Source organism: Apteryx mantelli, chromosome 3 (genome assembly GCF_036417845.1).
Source record: "Apteryx mantelli isolate bAptMan1 chromosome 3, bAptMan1.hap1, whole genome shotgun sequence".
In the NCBI taxonomy this organism is placed as follows: Eukaryota; Metazoa; Chordata; class Aves; order Apterygiformes; family Apterygidae; genus Apteryx; species Apteryx mantelli.
This window is the reverse complement of record NC_089980.1, coordinates 115,204,950-115,228,076: the sequence shown is the minus strand read 5'-3', so window position 1 is coordinate 115,228,076 and position 23,127 is coordinate 115,204,950. Positions and strand designations below refer to the sequence as shown.

Sequence of the window (23,127 nt, the reverse complement as noted above, 5' to 3'; positions counted from 1 at the left end):
TTTAATCATGTTCACCAAAACTCAGTCAGAACATTAAATAAAAAGGTCAGTAAGGCAAATGGTGTTGGGTTCAATTAGATAATAAGAGATGGAGGTGACTTTTGGAGAAAGGAAGAAGACCCTGATCTTGAATGGGTACAACCACTCAATTGCATAGCAGAGTATGCTTTATGGAAACAGGAAGGAGGATCCTGCAGTAGTAGTACCTGATCCAGCGAAGATCTTTTTAAACTGTAAGAAAGAAACTGACTGCAGCCTGAGATAGTTTGGTGAAGCCCATCATAATTGTGCCAAGAAGACTTACGCAAACATTGTGGGATGTCTCCCCGCCATATTCCTCGGCCCTCACAGGAGAGAATAGCTGTGTTAGATAGCTGATAGCCTTCTGCACAACTGTAACTCACACTGGCACCCCAGCGATAATCGGATCCTTCCACTTTCCCATAGAGTACTGGCGGAGGGGGGCCACAGGTGACAGCTGGTCACAAAGAGAAAAGTTAGAATTTCAAGATTTTATAGGATGTAAGAGAATGTAGTATCATATCTAGTCATGCTTTTGTAAGTAAAAGAAGATTATTTTATGCTCTTCTGCTCCAGTAAAACATGTCTGTATTGACAGAGCAGCTGGTAATAAGCAGAAAAACAATTTAAATACAAAACACATCACCTCTAGGCTTAGGAAGTTCCTGGACTCTAGGCCACTGGAAAACAGAAGAGTATACATCTTATGTGGTTCTTAATCTCTTCCTTACATATTCATTACTGATCATTGTTGGCAACAGGCTACTGAGCTAGGTAAATGTATTGTTCATATATTTTCAATAAATGTTTGCATTTTATTTTAAACTAATTGTGCAGCTTTATTTAAAGCCCTTAGTATGACTGTATCTACTTTCTCATTTTCTGAGGCTTTCATCACACAATGGACATTGACTTTACTGGTAATTATGTGGCTAAGACTCTTTATAACCCTTTGATGCAACATGGGTCTGACGGATCTATGATGTCTTCCAGCTTCTGAAAGAGTGCTAAAAACAATGAAACCTGGAATGACCAAGTTTACATTTATACATTGATTCTTTCAACAAAGAATAGAAATGTGAAATGATTCAGTGATTTCTACAACATAAAATGTGGTTAGTCAAGTACGTACGCCAAAATTTAATTAGTAGGCTAGACTTACACAACACTTTAAAGCGGTATAGGATAGGTTGGCAGTCTAAGCCTTTTATATGAAGAAGATGCCCTTGGCTGTTAAATTTACTCCCTGAGTTGCTGAAGCAGTGCTCAGAATTTTCACCAGGCTAGCTTATTCACCTTTCAGCTCCAATTTCTCTATGACCTATATGTTAATGCTTGTAATTAGGTATTTGTAAAGCATCTTTATGGCTACTTATGATGACTGTAACACTTCATCAAGTGAATTCTCTTTTATGGAAAGTTTAGTTTGCAGGATCCCTTTAGAGAATTTTGGTCCTTTAATCTGAGATAAAAGAGTCCAAAAAAGGAAAATGAGTATTGCATTCTTAGCATTTTCAGTTAGTGCTCTGATAATCTTATTGCAGAGTGCTTTGGTTCTAATGCAGTCATTAATGTCAGTATTCTAACTGACTTTATATCACATCATATCTACAACATAAACAAAAATTTTACACAAATACTTATCTGGATGTTTTAGTTGTATTTGCATGTTAATTATCCCAGAGGATGCTTTGACAATTTTTCTCTTTTATAAATAAAAACACTGATTAGTGAATTCCACAGTATCAGAACAATATTTGTGAACTATTTAAGTTCAAAAGCAAACCTTTGCAAATTGGTTTACTCTGGTTCCAAGCACTATCTTTTACACAACGCATGGTAGATGAACCAGCAGGCTCCATCAAATATCCTGGATTGCACTGATAGCTGACTGTCTTATTAAAGGTGAAATCATTTCCAAACTGAATGCCATTTGCTAATGCACCTGGATCTCCACAGCTGATCACTAATGAAGAAAAGAAAATACAGGATTTTTTTTTAATAACCATATAATGAAACATTGAAGGAACATACATACAATCATATATAGCTAATGTTCCTTTATGAGTTATTAGTTATTAATTTTGATCAATGTATTTCACATGAAATCAAAAATGTATTCTTTTTTCAAGCTAAAAAAATCATATTTTTTAAGATATTACAATATTCTGAGCCAAATACTGCACTCAAATGCACTCAGTTCCTGAAATAAACTCTGGTACGCAGAGCAAACCAGCTCTGTTGATACTTCAGCTTGTTATGCTAGCACTTAGACATGGTGGTTTTGTTGGGACTTTTCCTTCCTCCATGCTAGCACTTTTGTCACATTATGTCAAATGTTGATTGCATAATGAAATTCCAATGGAGTTAAGAAATTCCTGTTTCTGTATTAGTGCCACTGAGCTCAGAATCTAATTTCTACGTCTAATGTTTAACAGAGAAGCTTTATCTTGCTTAGTCCTGGAAAGAAGCCTTTGTACATCAGAGAGGTGATGTCAGATAAATAATTCTTGATTTTATGACATCACCTCTCTCAAGGAATGGTATGTAGCTTTCTAACAGATTCTATGTTGCTACCCTCTTTTTTTTTTTGAGTAACCTGCTCGTTGGGGCCCTGAGTGCAGCAACAACCTTTGCCACCTCCTTTCCCCCCTTCTAGGGGTCTGGCTGCCTGCGTTCCAGGCCAGCTCTGATGTGGTATGGTCTTGTAACCTGGGATCAGACGGCTGTGGAAAGATCTGTGTGTGAGAGAGCTGTGAGGAGCCCTGTCTAGGCTTCTTCTCCCCATTTGTTCAGGAGCTGCATTTAAGCTCAAATCCTCATCCTTGGTCCTTGCCTGAGCTATGTTGCAGGTATGCCTATGCCTGGCCATTTACATCGCAGACTTGACCTCCTGGCTTGATCTTGGACCTGCCTTGTCCACTTGCGGACTTGCCTGGTGATCACTGGACTGTGACTGGCCCAGGTTACTGTCACCGGACCTTGCTCTGCTCTCCTTGCCCCTGCAGGTCTGCCCTCGTCAGGGAAGTCACTGCCCCTGCTAGCCTTGCTGCCTCCCTGTGCTGCCAGCTCGCCTTCTCTTGTGGAGCAGTCCACCCCTGCTGCTCCCTGACACTTGGTCCTTAGCAGAATGGCCATAATCTTTACTGGTCAGGTCAGACTTAGTTAACTTACAACATAGACTGATATAGCAATCCAACTAGATAAAATCTGATTTAGAGCTACCAGCACTTCATCCCCTGTACATAAGCTACCAGAAGGCTAAAGGAAACACGGAAGAAACACCTATTCTTACGAACAATGCAATATTTTTAATATATGCATTCATGAGGTAAACAAACACAGAGAAGTTACCAATGTATCTATCTTAAAAAGGTATTTCTGGCAACATCTAGTATGTGTTAAGAAATGCATGTCCCTTTAAGCAAATAAAATGTTTATGTACTACAAGAAAGAAGAAATAGGGAAAAGTTTTTTTATCAAATCAAATAATCCTTTTTCATAGAAAGGTTGGCCTTCTTACTATTTTAAAGCTATTTCTGACCTGTGCAGTCTGGAGCAGTGCCAGTCCACGTGCCATTGGCAGTACAATGTCGAGTAGTTAACCCTGAAGTTTTGTAACCTTCCCAGCAGGCATAGATGACAGAGCTGGAGAATAATATTCCATCACTGTATATTATCATACCATTGGCTGGAGTGCCAGGGTTCCCACAAGATACAGCTGCCAAGAAAAAGTTTTAGAAGTCAATATTTCTATTATAGAACTGAAAAGTGAAGGTCAATGCTTTTTAAAGAGCCTACCTTATTAAAAAGTTATAGCAAATATTAAAAGAAAATGTTTAACAGCTGTATTTTTGAGTTAATATCTTACTTTTTTTGATTAATTACAGATGGTAAGTATAAAAAACATTCATTGGTCTCTTTCACAATACATGTGTAAGAAATTAAGGGAATTAATATGATAATATGACAGTGCACTTGAGTCTTGTAAATGTTACATTCTACCCATTATGGTCACTGGACAGAAGAAAGTTCATTCAGCACTTTCTGACTCACCTAATGCCCCTGTTCTGCCCTTGGGTATGCTTTTCTGTTTTCTGCCTGTCTATAGCCCTATATTAAGGCAACTGTGGTTAAGCCTTATAAATCTGAGATTCAGAAAGTGATTTATTTGTGTCAGGGTAGATTTTTTTTCCCATGGACCAGCCAATCATATGAGAAGACTTTGTTTGTTTTGACTTTTTCATAACAACCTTTGTCTAAAGCATCTTGATTTGACCATCCCTGCAGACAGGACCCTGGAGAAAGTATGATAAATTCCAAGGGTGGACAGATAACACTCCTTTTCTTATGAATAAAATGAAATTATCATGGGGTTAAGTGATTACAGAATTAACTAAGAATTAGGAAGAAATGTGTATCTAAATCAAGCTATGTTCTTTCATCTTCCATGGAACAAGAATTGCTTCCTAAAACTGGAAGGACATACTTAAACTAACCCTTGCAGAGGTTTCAGGAACTGGCAACTCCTTCTTCTCAAGAGATCAAAAGTGTGGCCCCCTGAGAACTGAAATGATTTAGTCTAACCCAATTATCAGTTCAAATATGGGTATAACAGGCTTAAATTTAATGGCTTGAGATATAGAGGAGGCCAGATGTTTGCAAGCACATTTTCACAACATCTGCATAGCTTCAGTAAACATAATTTTGGAAAAGATGCAATTCCAATTAAAAGAATATTAAATGTACCACATCACTAAATTGGTAGTTAATAGTAGAATTAGTTTGAGAGTTATTATAGCATCACAGGAATAGTGACAGATTACGTTTTGAATGGTTATCAACTTCAATATTTTTTCAACTTCAACTTTTTAAAGATTTGTTTTAGCAGAAATTTATCAGCGTTAAGCAAGTTGTTACAAGATATGTTTTAGAAAAAAAAGAAAATAACATTCCATTCACTTTGATAGTGGGAGCCATCAGAAAATCACATATAAGCAAAGGATGAAAGTGGCCTGAACAGTTTAACTCCCTTAACATTTTACACATGTAATGAGTCCTTCCTCCAAAAGAAGGAAAAGTAGAAGAAATTTTGCATCTTGCTTTTTGTGATTTTTGTTTCTAACTGTAAGCTTGCTTTGGACATACCCTGACAGAAAAAGCAAATTTTGATATGGAAAAATTTTGATATGGAAAAAGCAAATTTTTATATGGAAGAAGAAACATTAACGGAAGAAAGGAAAAAAAAAGATGAAAGAAAGTTTAAAAACTGTCTTCTGATCAGCTAGAGTACACTCTTTTTTATTTATCCTTATAATACAATTTTAACTCACAAGGATAAGAAACGATGATCCAACAACCTTTGAAGATTTGAATGCATAAACATACATAAAGAGTATAGCAAATACAATGTGGAGAAGTCAGCAATAAAATGTTCCTTTAACCAGTTAAATTAGTTTGTGCAGTGAACACATTAAAGAGGAAACACACCAAAGAATATAGAATATACATATCTCTCGAAATTCAAACTAGCCAATTCTTTAGTGAACTGGAGGAATTCCATTCCAAATGCTAATATAATAAATTAAAGACAACATGCAGGCACTGGTCAAGGTACGACACCAAGTTTTATTAAGAGAGCTTACATGCATTCACTAGGTCTAAATGTATTTATGGAATTTATGGAAGGACACAGTCTGAAGGTGCTTAACATTTGACAGAAAAATAATTTGACGTTAATTGAATGTAAAACAATCCTAACACTTTACATATAATACTTATTTTGCTTATTACTTTTCCTCATATTTGCTTAATTCAATTGTGTTCTGAGAACAATGATCAAGTTTTCTTATTTATGCTGATAGTTATAGATTACAGGATTCTGTTAAAACAGCACATAATCGGCCAATTAGAATGACTAAGATTAGTATTGATATTTAGAGTAATTCATAAATGGTTTTGTTTTAATGAAGTCTTCTTCACTTTTCATGTACCAAATAGTTTCAACTTTTGATGGAAAAAAAACCCCAATTAATTGGAACTTGAAAATTCCCCTGTGAATGAAGTAGGAGCAAGGAGCATTAAGTGATCTATGTCAGTGGGGATATGTAATTCCATCAGTATGGCATGTGTAACAACATGATCAAAAAAAGATGCACAGTATTGTTTTTCAAGTTTGAAAAACTCTAACTCCTTCAGGAAATTACTGAATGTAAATGGCATTGCCTTTATTACCTCTAATTCCACAGACCATGCTCTCTTTTCATTTACCACTGTATTTGAACGTGGAAAATAGCCTTTGATTCAATTAACCTTTCTTTTTGTGATCATTATATCATTCAGCTGTGTCAACTGGAACATACAATCACTATGACAGCTATGATAGCTGAATCTGTGATAGCTAAGTTTAGACAGATTCTACCTCTGAGAAGCTGCATGATAGAAAAAATATGGTAGGTTGATTTTCCTCTCTTTTTCTTTTTTCTTTTTTTTTTTTTCACTCTAAAATGACAAATGAAAGCTCTATCAAGGTAAACCTACTCTTCTGGCTTCACGTCTGGAATTTCCTGGCCTTCAGGCAAAAGGAAAATGAAAGAGGTGTATTTCTCATAATTATCTCTATTCCGGTGTTCTGTGGGCTAGACTAGTGATTCAATACCAGACACCCTGATTTTTTCTGCTCCAGAACTACCACAGGTATCTCCATACCTTCCAGCTATCTCTATAGGAGTTCCAGCCTGCCTCTAAATCATCTGTGCTTTTTGTACAGCAGAAACCGTAAAGGATTTGCCTGTATTTTTTTTTTTAATTTTAGGGCATTTATGCAATGATACAATCTGATACGACTATATCCAGTGTTTTGCTAGACCTAGAGATTTGGCTGACCTGAGTCTAAACACAAGAGGACTGTACGAGGCACCTAGTAAACAGTGTATGTGTACATTGATTTGTAACTGGTCACTGCAACCTTCACTGCAGCAACATTTTAAATTACTTTTGCTTTTGCTCACAGAAAGATAACCACAACTCCTGTGATCTCTATTGATTGTGATGCAGTGAATAATAATCTTCCATAGTCCACTACAAACTCAGCCAAGGAAATGAAAATAGAACATACTCTAGAATAATTCATTTTTTTAGCCAAGATACAGCACTGATCAGTGCATCCAAACCAGACATGTGCTTTTCTTTTATAGGTGTGTAGCTGAATGTGCTTCATATTTTCCAATATCTCACTGCAGCGAAGAAGATGGATAAAAGTGTTTTATACGGATACTAATTTAGTCCATTTCTTACACTTACCTTAACAATACAGAGACCATCCTCTGGCTCTGTGACTACACTGCTTACTGGAAAGAGCCCCTGTCCCAGGCTGCCACCTATACTAGATACAGTTCTGGGAGAATGCTTGCCAGTGCATAACAAAACCACAGACTGTAAGTCTTTGAGGTAGAAAAGCACTTCATCTAATCTTTTGCTGATTACTCCATCCGGTGTGGTGTCTTGAACATCTTTTGAGATGCTATATGCCGAATGCCAGGATATCTCCTCATGATAACCATTGAGCTCACAGAATTATTGAAACTCTAGCTGTTTAAACAGTTTGATGACCATTTTACCTTTGCAAGTATCTCTCTTAAGTCTTCTCTACCATTTTGTTGAAAAAGTATTGTCTCTTCCCTTGTCAGGAGGCTATATTTCACAAAATGTTTTAAGATTTGCCACTCAAAACTATTAAAATAGAAGAATCAGCTTGAATATTTGCCCTACTTCTTGGAGAGTCCATCAGCTACCAATTAACTAGCTCGGGTATTCCCATATTAGTAGACAGGGTTATCTCAGCTGTAGCTAATGTAATAGGATTGTTACAGATTTATCTTGTACGACCACTGAATGTGTACAGTACTTGTGAGGCTACAAAAGGGGGGCTGCAAAATTGTCACTACTTGGAATGGATACAATTGGCCCATTAAAAATTAAAACAATGTAAAAGAGAGAGAAAATTAAATGAAACATATAGATACTGGTGCTTATCCATTACTTCCAGCTATCAGTTGCTGACCTAGCACTGAGGATCCACTATGTGATGGCCTGAGCTCACTTCTCTTTCTGGAAAGAAGTGAAGTGAAGCAGACAGAAACCTGATATGATGACCTCCAAAGGGATCGGACAGCCCATGAGCATGCTAAAAGTTTCTTACAGCTGGTCAGCCCAAAGCCTGAAAGAGGGTGTGCTAGAGATTATGAAGGGAAATGCCATTTCTATGGCATTTCCATGCTGATTTCACTGCCATGTGCTATTTTAGTTCCATTTACGCAGATCTTCATGGTTCTATGAAGGCATGATATTCAGTACCAGTATTGATGTAAATCTAATATATACTTTTCTCTTTTTAATAGGGAATTTCTTAAAGAAGAAATAACAGTTCTCAGAATTCTGCAGAACAGAATTCCTTTAGAGCTTCTGAGAATGCCTGAGCTCCTCTCTGCTTTGTCTTTAGACCTCCTCACACTTTCTCAGAGCACTTATAGTTGAAAACATTTAACATCAAAATTTCTAGTGAAAAAGTCGTTGATTCTATTGACATTGTTGCCAATTTTGGGAATGTCAGAAGTAGTGTGGAGTCATGGTTGTCAATTCTGAAGTAACTTCTGGCAAGTGGCAATTTTAATAGTTGCCCTTCTTTCTTCCTCCTTTCTGCTTATGAGGAAATAAGTACTGACAGGAAACCTTTTCAGTGTTCTTGGCTGTTATTTGCTTTCTTTGGGTCTGTGGTGATCTATATCTATTACCTCAGCAGATGCCCCATCTGCCAAACAACCACAGCCTCAAAGAAAGGTATTAACACACTAAGCGCTTACCTAGCGCGTGATTTCCTGACAGGTGGAATAAACATCAACTATGTTTATCGACAAGCAGGATTAAAACATCTGAGATAAAGCCAGTTTTAAAATCAGTGGGTTTAGTCATCACGTTGTCACCATGACATACCTTACCCATAGGGTGTAAGGGTAAAAATATGCTCTCCTCCTATTCTCTTCATTATTTATACTAAACGAAAAACAATTCAAGGAGAAGAGAAAACCTGAAAGGTTTGTTACTGAAAACAAGTTTGGAGCAAAAAAAAAAAAAAAAAAAAGCAGCATTTCAGACACCATTAATTGCTACTGACTGCTGCTATCATACCACACTTAATGCCTTCATGCAGGGGAAGAAGGGATATTGCATAACTTAAATTTTCTGCTTCACAGCTTAAATTTTCTCCTGTGAATATTGATCCTGTGCCCACTGCCATTTTCATATAGTCATGGTGGGATCTACACTGACAGAAGATCAGTCCATGCTGACGAACACTCTTAAATGAGAATACTGTGATAATATCCATAACTGGAAAACAGCATGAACTTGTTAAAAATATTTTGTCCTATCTTCCATTTTTTCATTCAGAGTAAGAGATGAAAGATACTGCAGGACTTGTCAGCTGTGCATCCAGGCCAATGAGTGAGATCAACTATCTTTTCAAATATTCTTGAAAAGAAAGAAGTTATTTTAAAACTGAGTCTATAGTCTTCCAGTGCTTCTTTTCACTTCTGAGAGTGCATAAAAAAGTGTTAAAAAAGCTTTATTATATTTTTGTATTTTATTTTTAAATGTGATTTCCAGAAATATTCTCTATTACATTTCTTTTGAAGAGCTAGTGTAAAAACAGTATCTCTCACAAAGACTAAATCTAACTTATGTGAAAAAAGAGTCATTCATTTGTACTTAGTTAAGAATACAACATTATTTTATCATTTGGTCAGTCCTTGATGCATAGATATGACATAGGAAGAGAAGATGAAACTCTTGTATTATTGTAACTTGGGTGACAGATTTATCACTCCATTTTCATATTTTCTATCAATAGCATTTGTTTAATTTTACATTTAACTTGTGTATGTACTCTCTACTACCAAACTCAGTATTTGTTTAACTGGAATTATTCTCTCACAATCTACTTTATAAATACACACTCCAAAACCTTGTAAGTTTGGACTGAGATTTTTAAACAAAACAGTAACTGCTTGTAAACTATTTTACACCACATTTCTGAAGAGCAATCTGAAAATATGTTTTTGGCACAGTATTTCTTGCTAATTAAAGAATAAAATGTCATTAGTAAGGTATTCAATTGAGTAATAAATCCTGATGGCATCAGTACTTACCTTCACACACAGGTTGTGTACCTGACCAAGAACCATTAAGTAGGCATGTTCGTTCTGCAGATCCTCTCAGCTGATAACCCATTTCACATGAGAAACGTAGAAGACTTTTTATTTTGAACTCATCCCCAAGTCTAGACCCATGAGCTGGTATGCCTGGATCATCACAATAGCCAGGATTACTTCCTGTAAAGCACGACACAGAAGAATTATTGGCAGAGAAGTTATGTTTAACTATAGTGGTAGTAAGGATTCTCTCTTGCAAACACTACTACTAGCTGGATTGTTTCTTTTATAATTAATCACTTTTCTTCCAGTGTGTGGGAGTGAAGCCAAAGCCAAAAATAAAAATGTCTTTTTAGTCTACTTTTTACCTCAAGTCTAAACAGAGCATAGAATATGAAACAAATGAAAAATAAAATATAACTATTAGCACAGGAAGCACCCCTATCACTTTTTATCAGTCCAACAAATTTATTAGTTATCTTTTTGGTATAAATAACATTTTCTACACATTGCATTTTATTGTTCAACTCTGCTACTAGTAATAACTTCTTAGGAAGTTATTACAAATATACTTTTTAGGAAACGTATATGTAATTCTCTTCACTCTTGCTGTTATTTCATTTTTGTTATTAGAAGTTTACTTGAAATACATATACCGACAGCCAAGATTAAATGGTACCTGGCCCCTTGTGTCTATTAAGAAAGGAAAGGGCTCCTCACTTTTTTCTTTATCCTTTAAGCTCCTGTGCAAATATTGGTTGCTGTCTTAATGTACAAAGGAGGTGCTGCAAAAAAGACCTCTCAAACATGTCCTGGTAGTTCTGATGACCCAGTCAGTAGCCTTATTAGATAAAGCTGCTACAGGAAGTGCTGCCCAAGATGGCCAAGGAGGTATGGTTTCAATATGAATTAAAATGCACCCTGCAATCTCTGCATCAGCTCTACCATTCAGGCCACGAAACAGAGTCCAATTATGGTCCTAAATGAATAATAAAAGATGAAAGTATGAGAAGTTATTGTAACAGTCACACTGTGTAACTGTTTGTGAAGAATAAGCTGGATTGTCTCACTATCAGCAATGTATTATAGATTTTGACGTAAAATTGTATCTCTGCTAAATCTCTCTGTGTCTGAACTGTGGTTCATAACAATCCACAGAAAATTTTCTATTTTGAAAACCTTTGCTCTCCATTTTTAAGAATGATATCTCTAGACTGAATTTCTATTAAAAACTTTTCTTTTCAAAATATGTCTAAATAATTCCATCCGACGAACTCTATATGTTCTTATATATGTTTTCTTCATCATAGATGCACAGGACAAAATCTTGAACCCAGTAAAAACAAAAGCAAAACAGTTGAGAAAACTCAAATTAAGAATCTCTTATTTTAGAAACAAAAAATTGTATTTGGTCAGAAAGGATGACTATAGAGTGTGCAGCATAAGGTTTTCAGTGTATCAAGTTTGAGACAGACATTTTGGATACAACTACACTGTCTAAAAAAAGGAGACCAAGAAGCAATTCCTGATTTCAAGGCTAACTTGCGGTCCCTTGTGGAACTTAGGTTTCCTTGTCTAAATCTATGCTTGTAAACAGTGCGAATGTCTTGAGGCCAGCAGGTACATTCTGTTTACTTTCATACTATTACACTCTGTCTCCAGAACAGCTTGGCTCCATCCAAAGTGCTCACTGAGAATGGTCTCCAGTACATGCTGACTCACAAACTATCTGGGAATTGTTTGAGAGTGCTAGCTGAGATGGGTGAAAACCATTCCAGGGACTGTGCCAACAGCATAATGGTCAAGGGGATCAAGTACTAGTGCCCATGATCTATGCTCTGATGCTGCTTAATCTGCAGTTCAGATGTTGTCTCTGAATGATATTTGTTTTTCCATACCCCCCAAGACAGTATTATTTCACAAGTATTTTCTCTGCTTAAAATGTGTGAGATAACATGAGGGCTGTGATCCATGCTACCACAGTGGTGTTTTTATAGCATGAAACTGAGAGTATGTGGCACATACTTTGAGATGTGGCATGTGAGCCTGTGGGGATGCTTGTGAATGCAAAGCCTGCAGGGACTGTGCAGAGAATAAGGATCTATGATTCTAAAATCATGATGATGTCCCATTTCCCTATGGATGCAGTCCCTGGAGGGAATTATCCCAGATCTGGTCATTACCAGACTTTTTTCTTGGACAAAGCTAGTTTTGTGTTGGAGAAAGTCAAGCAGAGCCATGCAAGCTTACAGGCAATCAATACAGACAAAGAGAGTTCTACTGCTGTCTACATCTAGACCCTTTTTTATGTAGCAGTGTAGATGATAACATATCCATTACTGAAAAATGGATGTATGAGTCATCCTAAACAAGACTCTTACTCAGTTAAATATTGAACACTCCCAGCTATCAGTTAGTTCAGAGGATACAAGCGTCTATCACTTTGTCTTTCACTGCATCAGGTCCCAGCTGATAACAAACCCTGAGACCATATTTACACTATCATGCATTCAGATATATATTAATATAAACTGCAGAAATAAACCCACTGCAGAAAATTATTACAGGGTTTCAAGCATTATATTGGGACTTTTTCGCATATCCCTCCAGTATAAACCCAATTAGAAGTCTTAGTTGTCCTGGGCCCAATAATTCTTTCACTGACATAATGAATACAAATAATTCATACTGTTTTTTAATGGAGTCAGCTCCTGTGTACTTAAATGGGAAGTATAGTTATTTTTATAATTCCAAATGCCTTAAAGAATGAGACACCTTTTTAGTTTTTTTTTCTTTTCAATTAAACTAACAGAGATAACTTTCTCCTTTTCCTAGAGAATCCCCCTGCTCCCAAGATGATGTCAGACCAAACTCAAACTTAGAAAGTTAAATTCTGCATCAGTAACAACATTTTAGTTACACTAGATGTTTTTTCCCATGAGAGGAGATGACGACAGGAGTCTTCCAGGGTTTAAAAATCTATGAGTCAATAAAAATACTATGCTATTGAGGCCTGGTATCTGAAGAGCTTCAGTTGCTAGTAATTAAAATTTCTTTCCATTGGAATCAGAATTTTCCCTTCTGGTAGGATATGTTGGGTAACAGGACAGATTGAGTAAAAGCAGTAGAGGGCTCTGACATTTAGAATTTAAAGTCTTGGTGCAATCTCAGACGCGGCATCTTTATACTGGATAAAAAAGTGAAAATGACATAAACATGAACTCAGAATAAGCAAGGAGAGGACAATTCTGTGTGGATATTATCCATGATTTTCCTGCAAAGATTCCCTTTAAAGTCCAGGCACAGAGACCATGATGGCAGTGAGTTCTAGAGCCCTGAGAAGGCTCTTAAGTAATGTAGAACCAAGAGAGGGTAAACAGAAATAAAACCTTAGTGACTTAAATTGACTTCCTTTCCTCATGCTTCAAGTTCTGCTCTGCATCTTTACTGAATCATTTTATGAATGGACCATTATCCATGAACTCTTATGTTGAGCTTTTTCACAGAAGCACTGAATTTAAATATCTTACAGCTATTTAAATTAATGACTCAATTTAAATTAATGAGTCAAGTAACCCTGCCACACACCCCAATTGATCTGAAAATCTCAGTTTATATATGTACAAGAACTAATTTATGGATGTTTAGGAATACAAAGCATGCCACAATGAATCAGATGAGTCTGACAGTGGGCACGCCCAATGACTTAGAGGAAGATAGAAGATTCTATGGGACAATTCTCTTCCTCATTTTGTCAGGTATTTGTTTTCTTATACTCTGAAGCATGCAGGCTTGTATCCCTTATAATAAAGCTTCTTATTAATGTACAGCAGATAGCCTTACTAGCCAGTTCTCATCTAAGCTCTAGACTTCAGCAAAACCATATGTTTTACAACTCCTTTTAAATTTGCATAGTCAGCCTGGGCAGGAATAAACTAATCCTGCACTTCCTGAGAACACTGCAGAGATTTCTGATATTTGCCATATGACACTAATAAAGAATATTCCTGTAAGTGAAAAGAAGGAAAGCATATAATGTAAGCAGCTTACCAGCTAGTACCTTTGCTGTGGTGTTTTTTCATCAACATTTTTATATGTGGCAACCTTTGCTTACACAAAGCAATGTTCATACAAATAAAACAATAAATGCAAACATGTAAAGCAGAACTGTACCAGTGTTTAAATGCTATTTTGTGGTATCTATTCACTGCAGTATCCCATTATAGTACCTAAATAAAGAGCAAGGTTAGCAAAGTAATGACAAAGTGAACGAGGGAAAATGCATTAGAGCATTTCAGTAAATGGCTAAAAATCAGCTGAGTGGCTATTGGTGAAATTAAAACACACCTGGAGAAGAAACAAATCACAGATTTATCTGGAGTTAAAAATTGCTCAAGAACAGCCTTATTCATTTAATTATACGGTCACACTCAGTTGACGGTTGGTATTACTACCTGAACAGTGAGGGAGAGTTCCACTCCAGTGGCTATCTTCTTGGCACTCCCTAGTAGAATTTCCCATGAGACTTCGACCCGCTGTGCAAGAATAGCGAACTATGGAGCCGTACGTAAATTTGTCTCCTGTAAGAACTGCATTGGCAGGTACTCCAGGATGTCCACAAGAAATGGCTAAGAAAGAAAAGAGCACAATATGTTGCAGTGTTTTCATGTCACAGAAAAAGCCTGTTAAAACCTTTAAATACGAGGTTAGTTCCACACAAAATAAACTTCTGGCTGGATTTCTTCTCCTTCGTATTTTTAGTTTTGGTGTCACTATAGATAATTTACTGGTCACTTTTAAGAGTAGAGACAAAAATTACCTGTAAAACTAACCATTCCAGTTTAGCCTTCACTTGTAATATACAGAGATCTCTTTCCTCATTCACTTCCACTCACTCTCCTCTTACAAACTGTACACACAATTTCTTTTAAGGTATGGAAAGGATAAACAAAACTGAGGTAATGTTGCAATGTGCTTTCATATTACAGATACAATAATGATAAGTAGATTCATTGTACCTATACAATAACTACAAGCAATTTAGGCAGGCGTAGAGAAATAAAAAATTAAACCTGTAGTATTATCACAGCAGTGTGTTGAGCTAAAGTGAGCAACAGGAAAAGGAATTACTGATCATTTTGGTGAATTATGAATCATATTTAAGTTTATGTTAATGTATGCATTTTGCTGGTGAAAAATTTTCCATAAGCAGTTTTGGTACAGAATAACTTGCAAGCAAGCAGTTCCGATCTGTCATATGAGGAAGCATAAGTCATTTTAATGTGTACTAGAAATCATATTTTGAATGCTTTTAGTGTAAGAGTTAGGTAACCCAATGGTAAAGAAAGGCAAAGAAGAGTTTTTACATGACCTTAGGGAATAGTCTTGCAACTTAAACAGGAAAAACAAAATAAACAGATCAGTTGAACTTTATCAGACTGATAAATTACTTTAATACATGATCTATGGGTCATACATTTCTAGAAAAAAAAGCAAATGACTATAAATTATAAACAATTTCTTACGGCTATTACTCTTGACAAGCACCATAATTGTATGCAATACACTGGGTCCCATGATAACATCAAACTGACCACACAATGGACTGCTGCCAAAAGGCATGGTCCTGACCTCTCTTCCACAGCTGTGCGTTTCAGTTGCTTTCCCTGGGCTGGCACAAGATTTCATCAGGCAAAGGGTAAACCAAATCAGGAAACTGATCTGGCTGAACAGTAATTCCACAGAAATAAGCAATGTTTAGTTTTCAGCCAAATCAGTTGCCTTAATGAGCTTGCTGCAGGATCACGCAAATGCTAGTCCTGACACAATTCAGGAAGGAACTGTGGTGGGTAAAGAGGAAGGGAAGGAGGAAGATCGGACTTTTGGGAAGAGAATCACACTTAGGTCATCTTAATGTGGTTGTACAATGGTTTGTAGTGTGCAGCATGAAATTTTCCTGGCTTAAGAAGGTAGAAAGAAGCATCCACTTTAAGCAATGCCACTCACAGGTACTGTCTCACATATAAAAGGACAGTGATTTTCTATTTTTTCACTGTTGAACAAGAATTGTTCATGATAAAAATTTCAAAAAGAACCTTGTGTCCATTTTAGGTTTGAAATTTATCTTACCTGTCTCTCCAAGCATTTTGCCCTACCACTAAAAACAATCTTACACTTGAGCAAAGAAAGGAGATTATCATTGATACCTCTGAAAATTAAATCTCTCTCATTGTACTTGAAAGGATTTTATGTGACTTTATCCATGAACAGATAAACAGATCATTCTCATAGAAAATGCTCTATTCATTTCAGTGAGAGTTTTTCTCAAGGAGAGAAAGCAAAATTTGTCCTGTAGATATTTAGGATTCAGATAATGTTTCAGTCCATCAGCAGCTAATGACTGCTAATCCAATAGGTGATTGAGGAATTTAGGCACCTCCTGGACTTATTTGGAATTCCCAAGACCCCAGTCTCCATCGGTAGTCACCAGAGCAAGCTTAGGACTTCCTATTCTGAGGAGATGGACAACTATGACTTTACTGAAGCTCTGTCTAAAGACAGAAAGACATGTAAATGCTATTAAATTTCCAAAATGCTTGATGCGGAAAGATGGGTAGCTATTTTAGGTGGTTTAGATTCCCCACCCTCTTCTGTTCGTTCCATAAGGAAAGTCCCTTCACACTAGAACCCCACTCCTGGAAGTAGGAAGAGATCACAGATAGACAAAACTGGGCCAAGGACTTTCATAACAATTTTGTTAAGATGCAAATCAAGAGGCATAGACTTGGGTCTGTAAAACATTCTTATCAAATGAACATATTTATACAGCTATTTTGTATTTAAAATGTTATATTTTGCCTAACTATTTTGTTACTGAAATCTGAATAAACCTAATTTGCAGATTACAGGTCTGACTGAGAAATACTAGAAGTGCAAACTGTACTGAAAATCAAAACAAAACTGCTTTAGGTCATGTGGATATTAGACATATAGTAGCAGGAAGAAATAAAGCATCAATCAAAAACAGTGTTTATAAACAGAAACTTTAGCATAGTAGAACTTATTGATCTGATTGATATATAGATATAAATTCATAAAATAAATCATTTAAATACTCACAAATCTGAAAAGCAAAAACATTACAATCATTTGCAAACTGATGCATTTGCAAATTAAAGCATTCTTTAATTTCATTTATTATTTCCTATAACTGCATTGTAATTCAGAATCCTGATGTCAAAAAACTAATGGTGATCAGAGAAGAAAAATATCTGAATAGAAAATGAAAGCCAATTGAATTGTTAGTTTCTAGAGATCTGAAACTCACTGATTTGATTATAGGAACTAACAGAACACTTCCTCCATCTCTGAGGAAAGAAAAAAAGTGATGGAGGAAGGATGAAGTAATATTATGAAATGACCCCTTTGAGCAAAGTTTTCCTACACATCATTTCATAGCCTTTTTTCTCAAATATACACTACAATACAATGTCAGAATGGAATAACTGTGAGATAAGCATTAATGGTCTTAGATTATCAGTCCCAATGATAATATGTAAGTAATGATTTTAAGTTTCCCTAGCTGTTTTCAGATATCATAAAAATACAGAAAATAAGCAAATTAATCTTTATTTTCTAGCACTTCAAGTTATAGGTCCATAGTTCCCTCTAAAATCATTTTTACATTAACAACTAAAAGTTGTATGCCAATTTGCCTGAATGATTTCTCACTGAATTACACAATTTACAATATGTTGCTCATAAAATCCAGTTTTGGCCCCAAAACAAGACTGCATTTTTTCAACTTTTAGTGCCTTTGTGACTAAAAAATCATGCACCATTGTTTAATGTTAATCCAAATGGATGAATACTTACACAAACACTTTGGCAGTGATCTATCCCATAAGCCATTAGCTTTACAGGTCAAAGCAGATGAGCCCAACAGATAAAATCCCTTCTTGCAATGGTATGCCACACTTGTTCCATATTTGAAACTTTCAGGGTAATTCTGCTGTCCATGCCGAATAGCATTTTCCACAAAGCCAGGATCAGAACAGTTTACCACTGTAAGACAAACAGAGTGTTCATTGCCAACCCATAACAGAAACATCAAAAACAAAGTTGAACAGTGAATTTTTTGTTACTTCACTAGCAGCTCCTAACAGTGGTACATTTCACTTCAAGTCTTCGATTTTAACTTGATTTTAGTAATAAGTATCAGTTATTTTCCCTCCAAAGCCTTTTTGCTTCAAAAAAAATATTATGATCTTACTCCAGTTCCTACCCCACTCTTGGAAGTGCAAATGGTTGGAAGCGAAACGAGAACTTGGAGGAATTTTTAATTTTTTTCTTGGTCAGTTTAGTTTGGCTGTCTATTTAATTTTAATGAGAGGAAAGCAAAATGAAAATCAAACCACTACACAGTTTAAATAACACTTAAATATTTTATTTTTAAATTTCCTGTAATGAGAAAAATACCTTCTAACAGTAACAAGAGCATTTTCTGTTATAAATCTGTAAAAGAAAATAAAGGGATAATGATGAAAAATGAAATATTTAATTGTGAGGAGTGACTGAGCAAATACATCAAAAAGCATGGAGTTATTTTTCAGATAGCAGTTAGAAAGCTAACAAATTATGTTTTTTACCATGAACACCTAGTTTTTATATAAGGTATATCCCTCCTCCCAATCCTTCCTTTTACTCCCTGCAGTGAAGACTATGGTTTGCTGGTAGAAGATTGAGATGAGACACTGAGATCTCCATCTCAAACTCTCAGCTTTGCTGTCTATCCATCTGACAGCTGTATGAAAAGTTATTAATGCCACTTCCTCCTCCCCCACCTGCACTCTAAACATAATGATGTACATAAGAAAAGATTCAGAAAATTATTAACATTGTAAGTTACAGATCATCAGACAGTGACAGGAATCTACCCCTTGAGAATATCTAGTTTCCATTAAATATCAATAAAGAAGAAACCTGGGTCTCTTTGAGTGGAGAACATCAGACAGCATCATCATTTTAGAGGTAAGACATAAAGAGTCAGTAATGCACTGCTAAGGATATTTCAAAGTTTTTTTTTTTTTTTACTTCTGAAGCATATTTTTTCAAAAAGTTAAATTTTATCATATACATTATTTAAATGTACTGATTAGCTAATACAATAGAACAAGCTTGCAAATGTTCATTCATTGAAAGAATATTTAATTTAGCCAGCAAAAGAAGTAACAGGTTTTTAAAAAAAGCTTACTGGGAATGGTCCCTCTGCCCATGGTAACCCCTGAACTATGCCCCCCCAAATTCCTTGTGAATGTGGATATGAATGTTCAGGTGAAACACAATTGCCAGAGAACATTCTAATCATTTAGTATAACAAGCAATTAATAAGTTACCATGCCTGGGCAGTGTTTAATTTAAAAATATAGATAATATGTTTAATTCCAAATATAAAAGTGAGTGTTTCATGACCTGTTTGTTCAGCTGAAACCATTGTTCTTCTAAGGTAACATGGTTGTGATCCCCAGTATCACAACACTACAAAACCAGTAGGAAATGGTGATCCATCATCTCACAAATGAATGTCCAAGGTTTTATAGGATATTTGTCCTGGTATAGAACTGAACTCATGTTTCTTCTGAGATCTATGTCTGTGCTATAAGTAGTGCACCATTCTGCAATGAATCTGCAGACTGAGAAGTAACTACAGCAAACTAACACTTTCTTATTCTACTGATAGCTGCCTACTTTAGCAACCATCTTCTTAACTAGCAAAAGCAGCTCTTCTTTTAAATAACATCTAAAAAGGTAAAAATGTATGGAAATTAATTGTTTTTAGTGACAGTATAAAGCCTCTGGAATAAAATAACACAGAACTGTAATAGTTCAAAGGCGAATTAATACCATTTTAGCAGTCCTATTTAAGACTTGTTGGTATTAGAAATCTTGTCCTGATGCAACTAAAACATCTTGCTACACTCGCACAGATCCACAGTACAGGTGCATTTTATATAGCTTGCATTTCATACTACCCACATTAACTCTAACATTATAAATTGGCCATAAGCAGCTTAAATAAGTACATATATGTTTACTGTGAGATTTCATTCATGCACATAACTAAACACAAAATTAATGGAAGTTTTCATGCAGATGCAAATTACTGTTTTTTTTCCCCAAGCTACATGACAAGACTGATATTCATTGTCCACCTAACTCATTTCTTGCAATCTCAAAATTTCTTTCATTTCTTTCTCAAGACTCTCTTCCACTGTACTCTTTGTATTTTTCAGGTGATTTTGTTTTTGTCTGAGCATTTCTCACCCTTTACCTCTTTTCTAGAGCTCCAGATCTTAACTACAAAAGGGTTAAACTCTTAGTACCGTGGCTAAGATAACATGAATGTTCAAAGCCAGTGAAAATAGAAGTAACAACAGTGCTTGTGAAGCCATTGAAGTTAAAAAAATTCCTCATTCATTTTCAACTTAATTTTCATATCATTCATTTTCAGTCATTTTCATCCTACCTAAAAGCTAGTACAGAAACAAAATGGTAGAGAGAAATAAATCTGAAGAGTGAAAATGATATGTTTGTGGAGGGGAATGATTTAATTCCTGGAACAACATGCACTACTTTCAAATTGTTTCATCCTCAAGCTTTTGTGATGAAAGCCACAGGAGAGTGTAGGTGGCACTGTAATGCTTAGCCTTTGTTTACCTGTTTGTTTTTTTTTTATCATAAGTGCTTGAAAATGGAAGTATTTGGATATTAAAATATTTCCAACTTTTCTTTTGTTTGTTTTTTTACTCCAAAAGATTTATCAGGTTTGTTTTCATTCAGGGAAGGGAAAAAAAAGCCATTAAAACCATTGATTTTGGTCAATTAAACTCTTTTGGGTTTAAATTTTAAATAATGCATGAAGCTAATTACAGATTTTGCTACCTTAAAAAAGCTTGATTCTTATTTTTTAGTCAAGATAAAATATTGACAATGGCTGAAAAAAGTTTTGAAACAGAGGTCTGAATTTTTTATTCTTAATCATTAGGTCTTTTTCTCATTTTTTATTGTATTCTTTATTTTTAATCATTATATCTCTTTTTTTTTACTCTTTATTAGGAACATGGGCTCTATATTGTTCAGTTAGATCAGATGATAATGAATACTGGGTAGATCTTTGACTCATCCTTATGAGACTGGAAGCTACTCTGTTGTGTTTCCAATGTTTCTGTGTACTAATAACAGCAGGAATTTCTATCTTATCCTATACAATTTCCTAACTTAGAGGGAGTAAGCTATGAAAAGTTGTAATATTATCAGCTCTTTCCATTTTAAAAAATATCGTATGTGTGTATTACGCAGCAGATTCGTGCTATTTTGGTGATCTACAACACTGTTTCAAGGCTGTTGGTCTTCAAGTTACTGACACAGGTACACATAAAACCTCATTCCCATTGAATGATATTTATGAATTTCCAATACCTAGATTTGCAAGAGTGACATTATGCTACATTCATCTTTCACTAATCTTAGGATACAAAGGAGCTTAGTCACCGCCCTTGCTTTCAGCTCCGGCAAGAGGGGGTGATGGTGTTATTATGCTTGTTCAATATCTTTGTATCGAAAGATTGTCTATAAATATGGACTCCTCCTAGTTTCATGATTGAGACTTTGGGACAGTTTTCCATTGATAAGAAAATATAAGTCTGTCCCACTGTACAGGGTATTCAGGCCATCATATGGATATTCTTCATGCAGGACTAACCAGAGAAAATCACTACCATCTATGCCCAATAAAAAATACAAAAACAGATTTTGCAAAATACACTGGAAAAAAAGAAAAAGAAAAGGGAAAAAATAACCCTAACAAGGAACCATAAACATTTGGATTTTTTTTTCCTTTCTGAAGGATCTGAAAACCCAAAACATTTAGTTTCACTATGAGAAACAAAGAGAAACTCTTTCATTATACTGTAATTGAATATATGTTGAATAAAATATAAAACTAGCAAGCAACAATAGCAATCTTATCACCAACCATCCCAAAGGCTTAGCTAAAGTTTAAGGAGACTCTTCGTGACAAGTCCTGCCAAAGGTGTATTAAGACCAAACATAAAATCTGCTATTTTTCTTGTTAAGATTTTTTGAATCTTAAAACTATCAGCATGTGTATATATTTATGTATGCTTGAGTATGTATGTGTATATATGAATATTCAACTTCTCAAAATTGAAGCTTTGTTTTAATGGTTAAGCCTGCCAAGTTATCTTCTGAGAAGTCAGTAATAGAAATTGAGAAGAGAGACCATTGTTCCACAATGATATGTTGCCCTGAAGATACCCAAAAGCAATTCTAACTGAATTGTCTTTGAAACACAACAGGGAGAATAGAAAAACTTAATTCTATATGCAGACCAGAAACATGGAATATTCAAATAATATATTAGATTCCCAAAGAACAATTTTTTCTGTGTGATAGTGTTCTCATTCTTGTATCAGCAGAACTTGTTTAGACAATTCAGTGATAAGTAAAATACAGAATAGTCATTGAATACATAATTTATACCTGTGATCCGTGCAACAAAATGTTTGCAACATACATGAAATCTTATCAAATGATTATGCAAAAGAATATTATCCCTCAAGCTAAAAAGTAAACAAAATTATACCTGCAGTGCCATCTAACATAATCTATAGATTTTTTAAAAATATATACATGAGTGTAGTGTGGCTAACAAGTGATGCATAAAGGAGTACTTCAGAAAACAATTTGAGTTGGTTGGCATACAGAACTAAGCCAGTAGTTTCCCTGATTGCTTTTCACCCTGGGGACCCAGCTGTAAATCACAGTGAGAGCAGAAGAAGATTGCTTTCTCTCAATGACAGCTGTCAAGGATTACATG

At 35.5% G+C, this 23,127-nt stretch overlaps 1 protein-coding gene across 1 annotated transcript in view; it reads right to left on the bottom strand.

Annotated features, from left to right (window-relative positions):
* CSMD1 (CUB and Sushi multiple domains 1) overlaps positions 1-23,127 on the bottom strand; it is a 1,279,784-nt gene that overhangs the window by 26,360 nt on the left and 1,230,297 nt on the right. Inside the window, exons 55-60 of the mRNA XM_067294827.1 lie at positions 18,105-18,293; positions 14,684-14,857; positions 10,227-10,409; positions 3,566-3,742; positions 1,808-1,987; positions 305-478 (exon numbers count right to left, since the gene is read on the bottom strand). Coding sequence (XP_067150928.1) covers positions 305-478; positions 1,808-1,987; positions 3,566-3,742; positions 10,227-10,409; positions 14,684-14,857; positions 18,105-18,293 — 1,077 coding nt within the window. The remainder of the gene's footprint in view (positions 1-304; positions 479-1,807; positions 1,988-3,565; positions 3,743-10,226; positions 10,410-14,683; positions 14,858-18,104; positions 18,294-23,127) is intronic.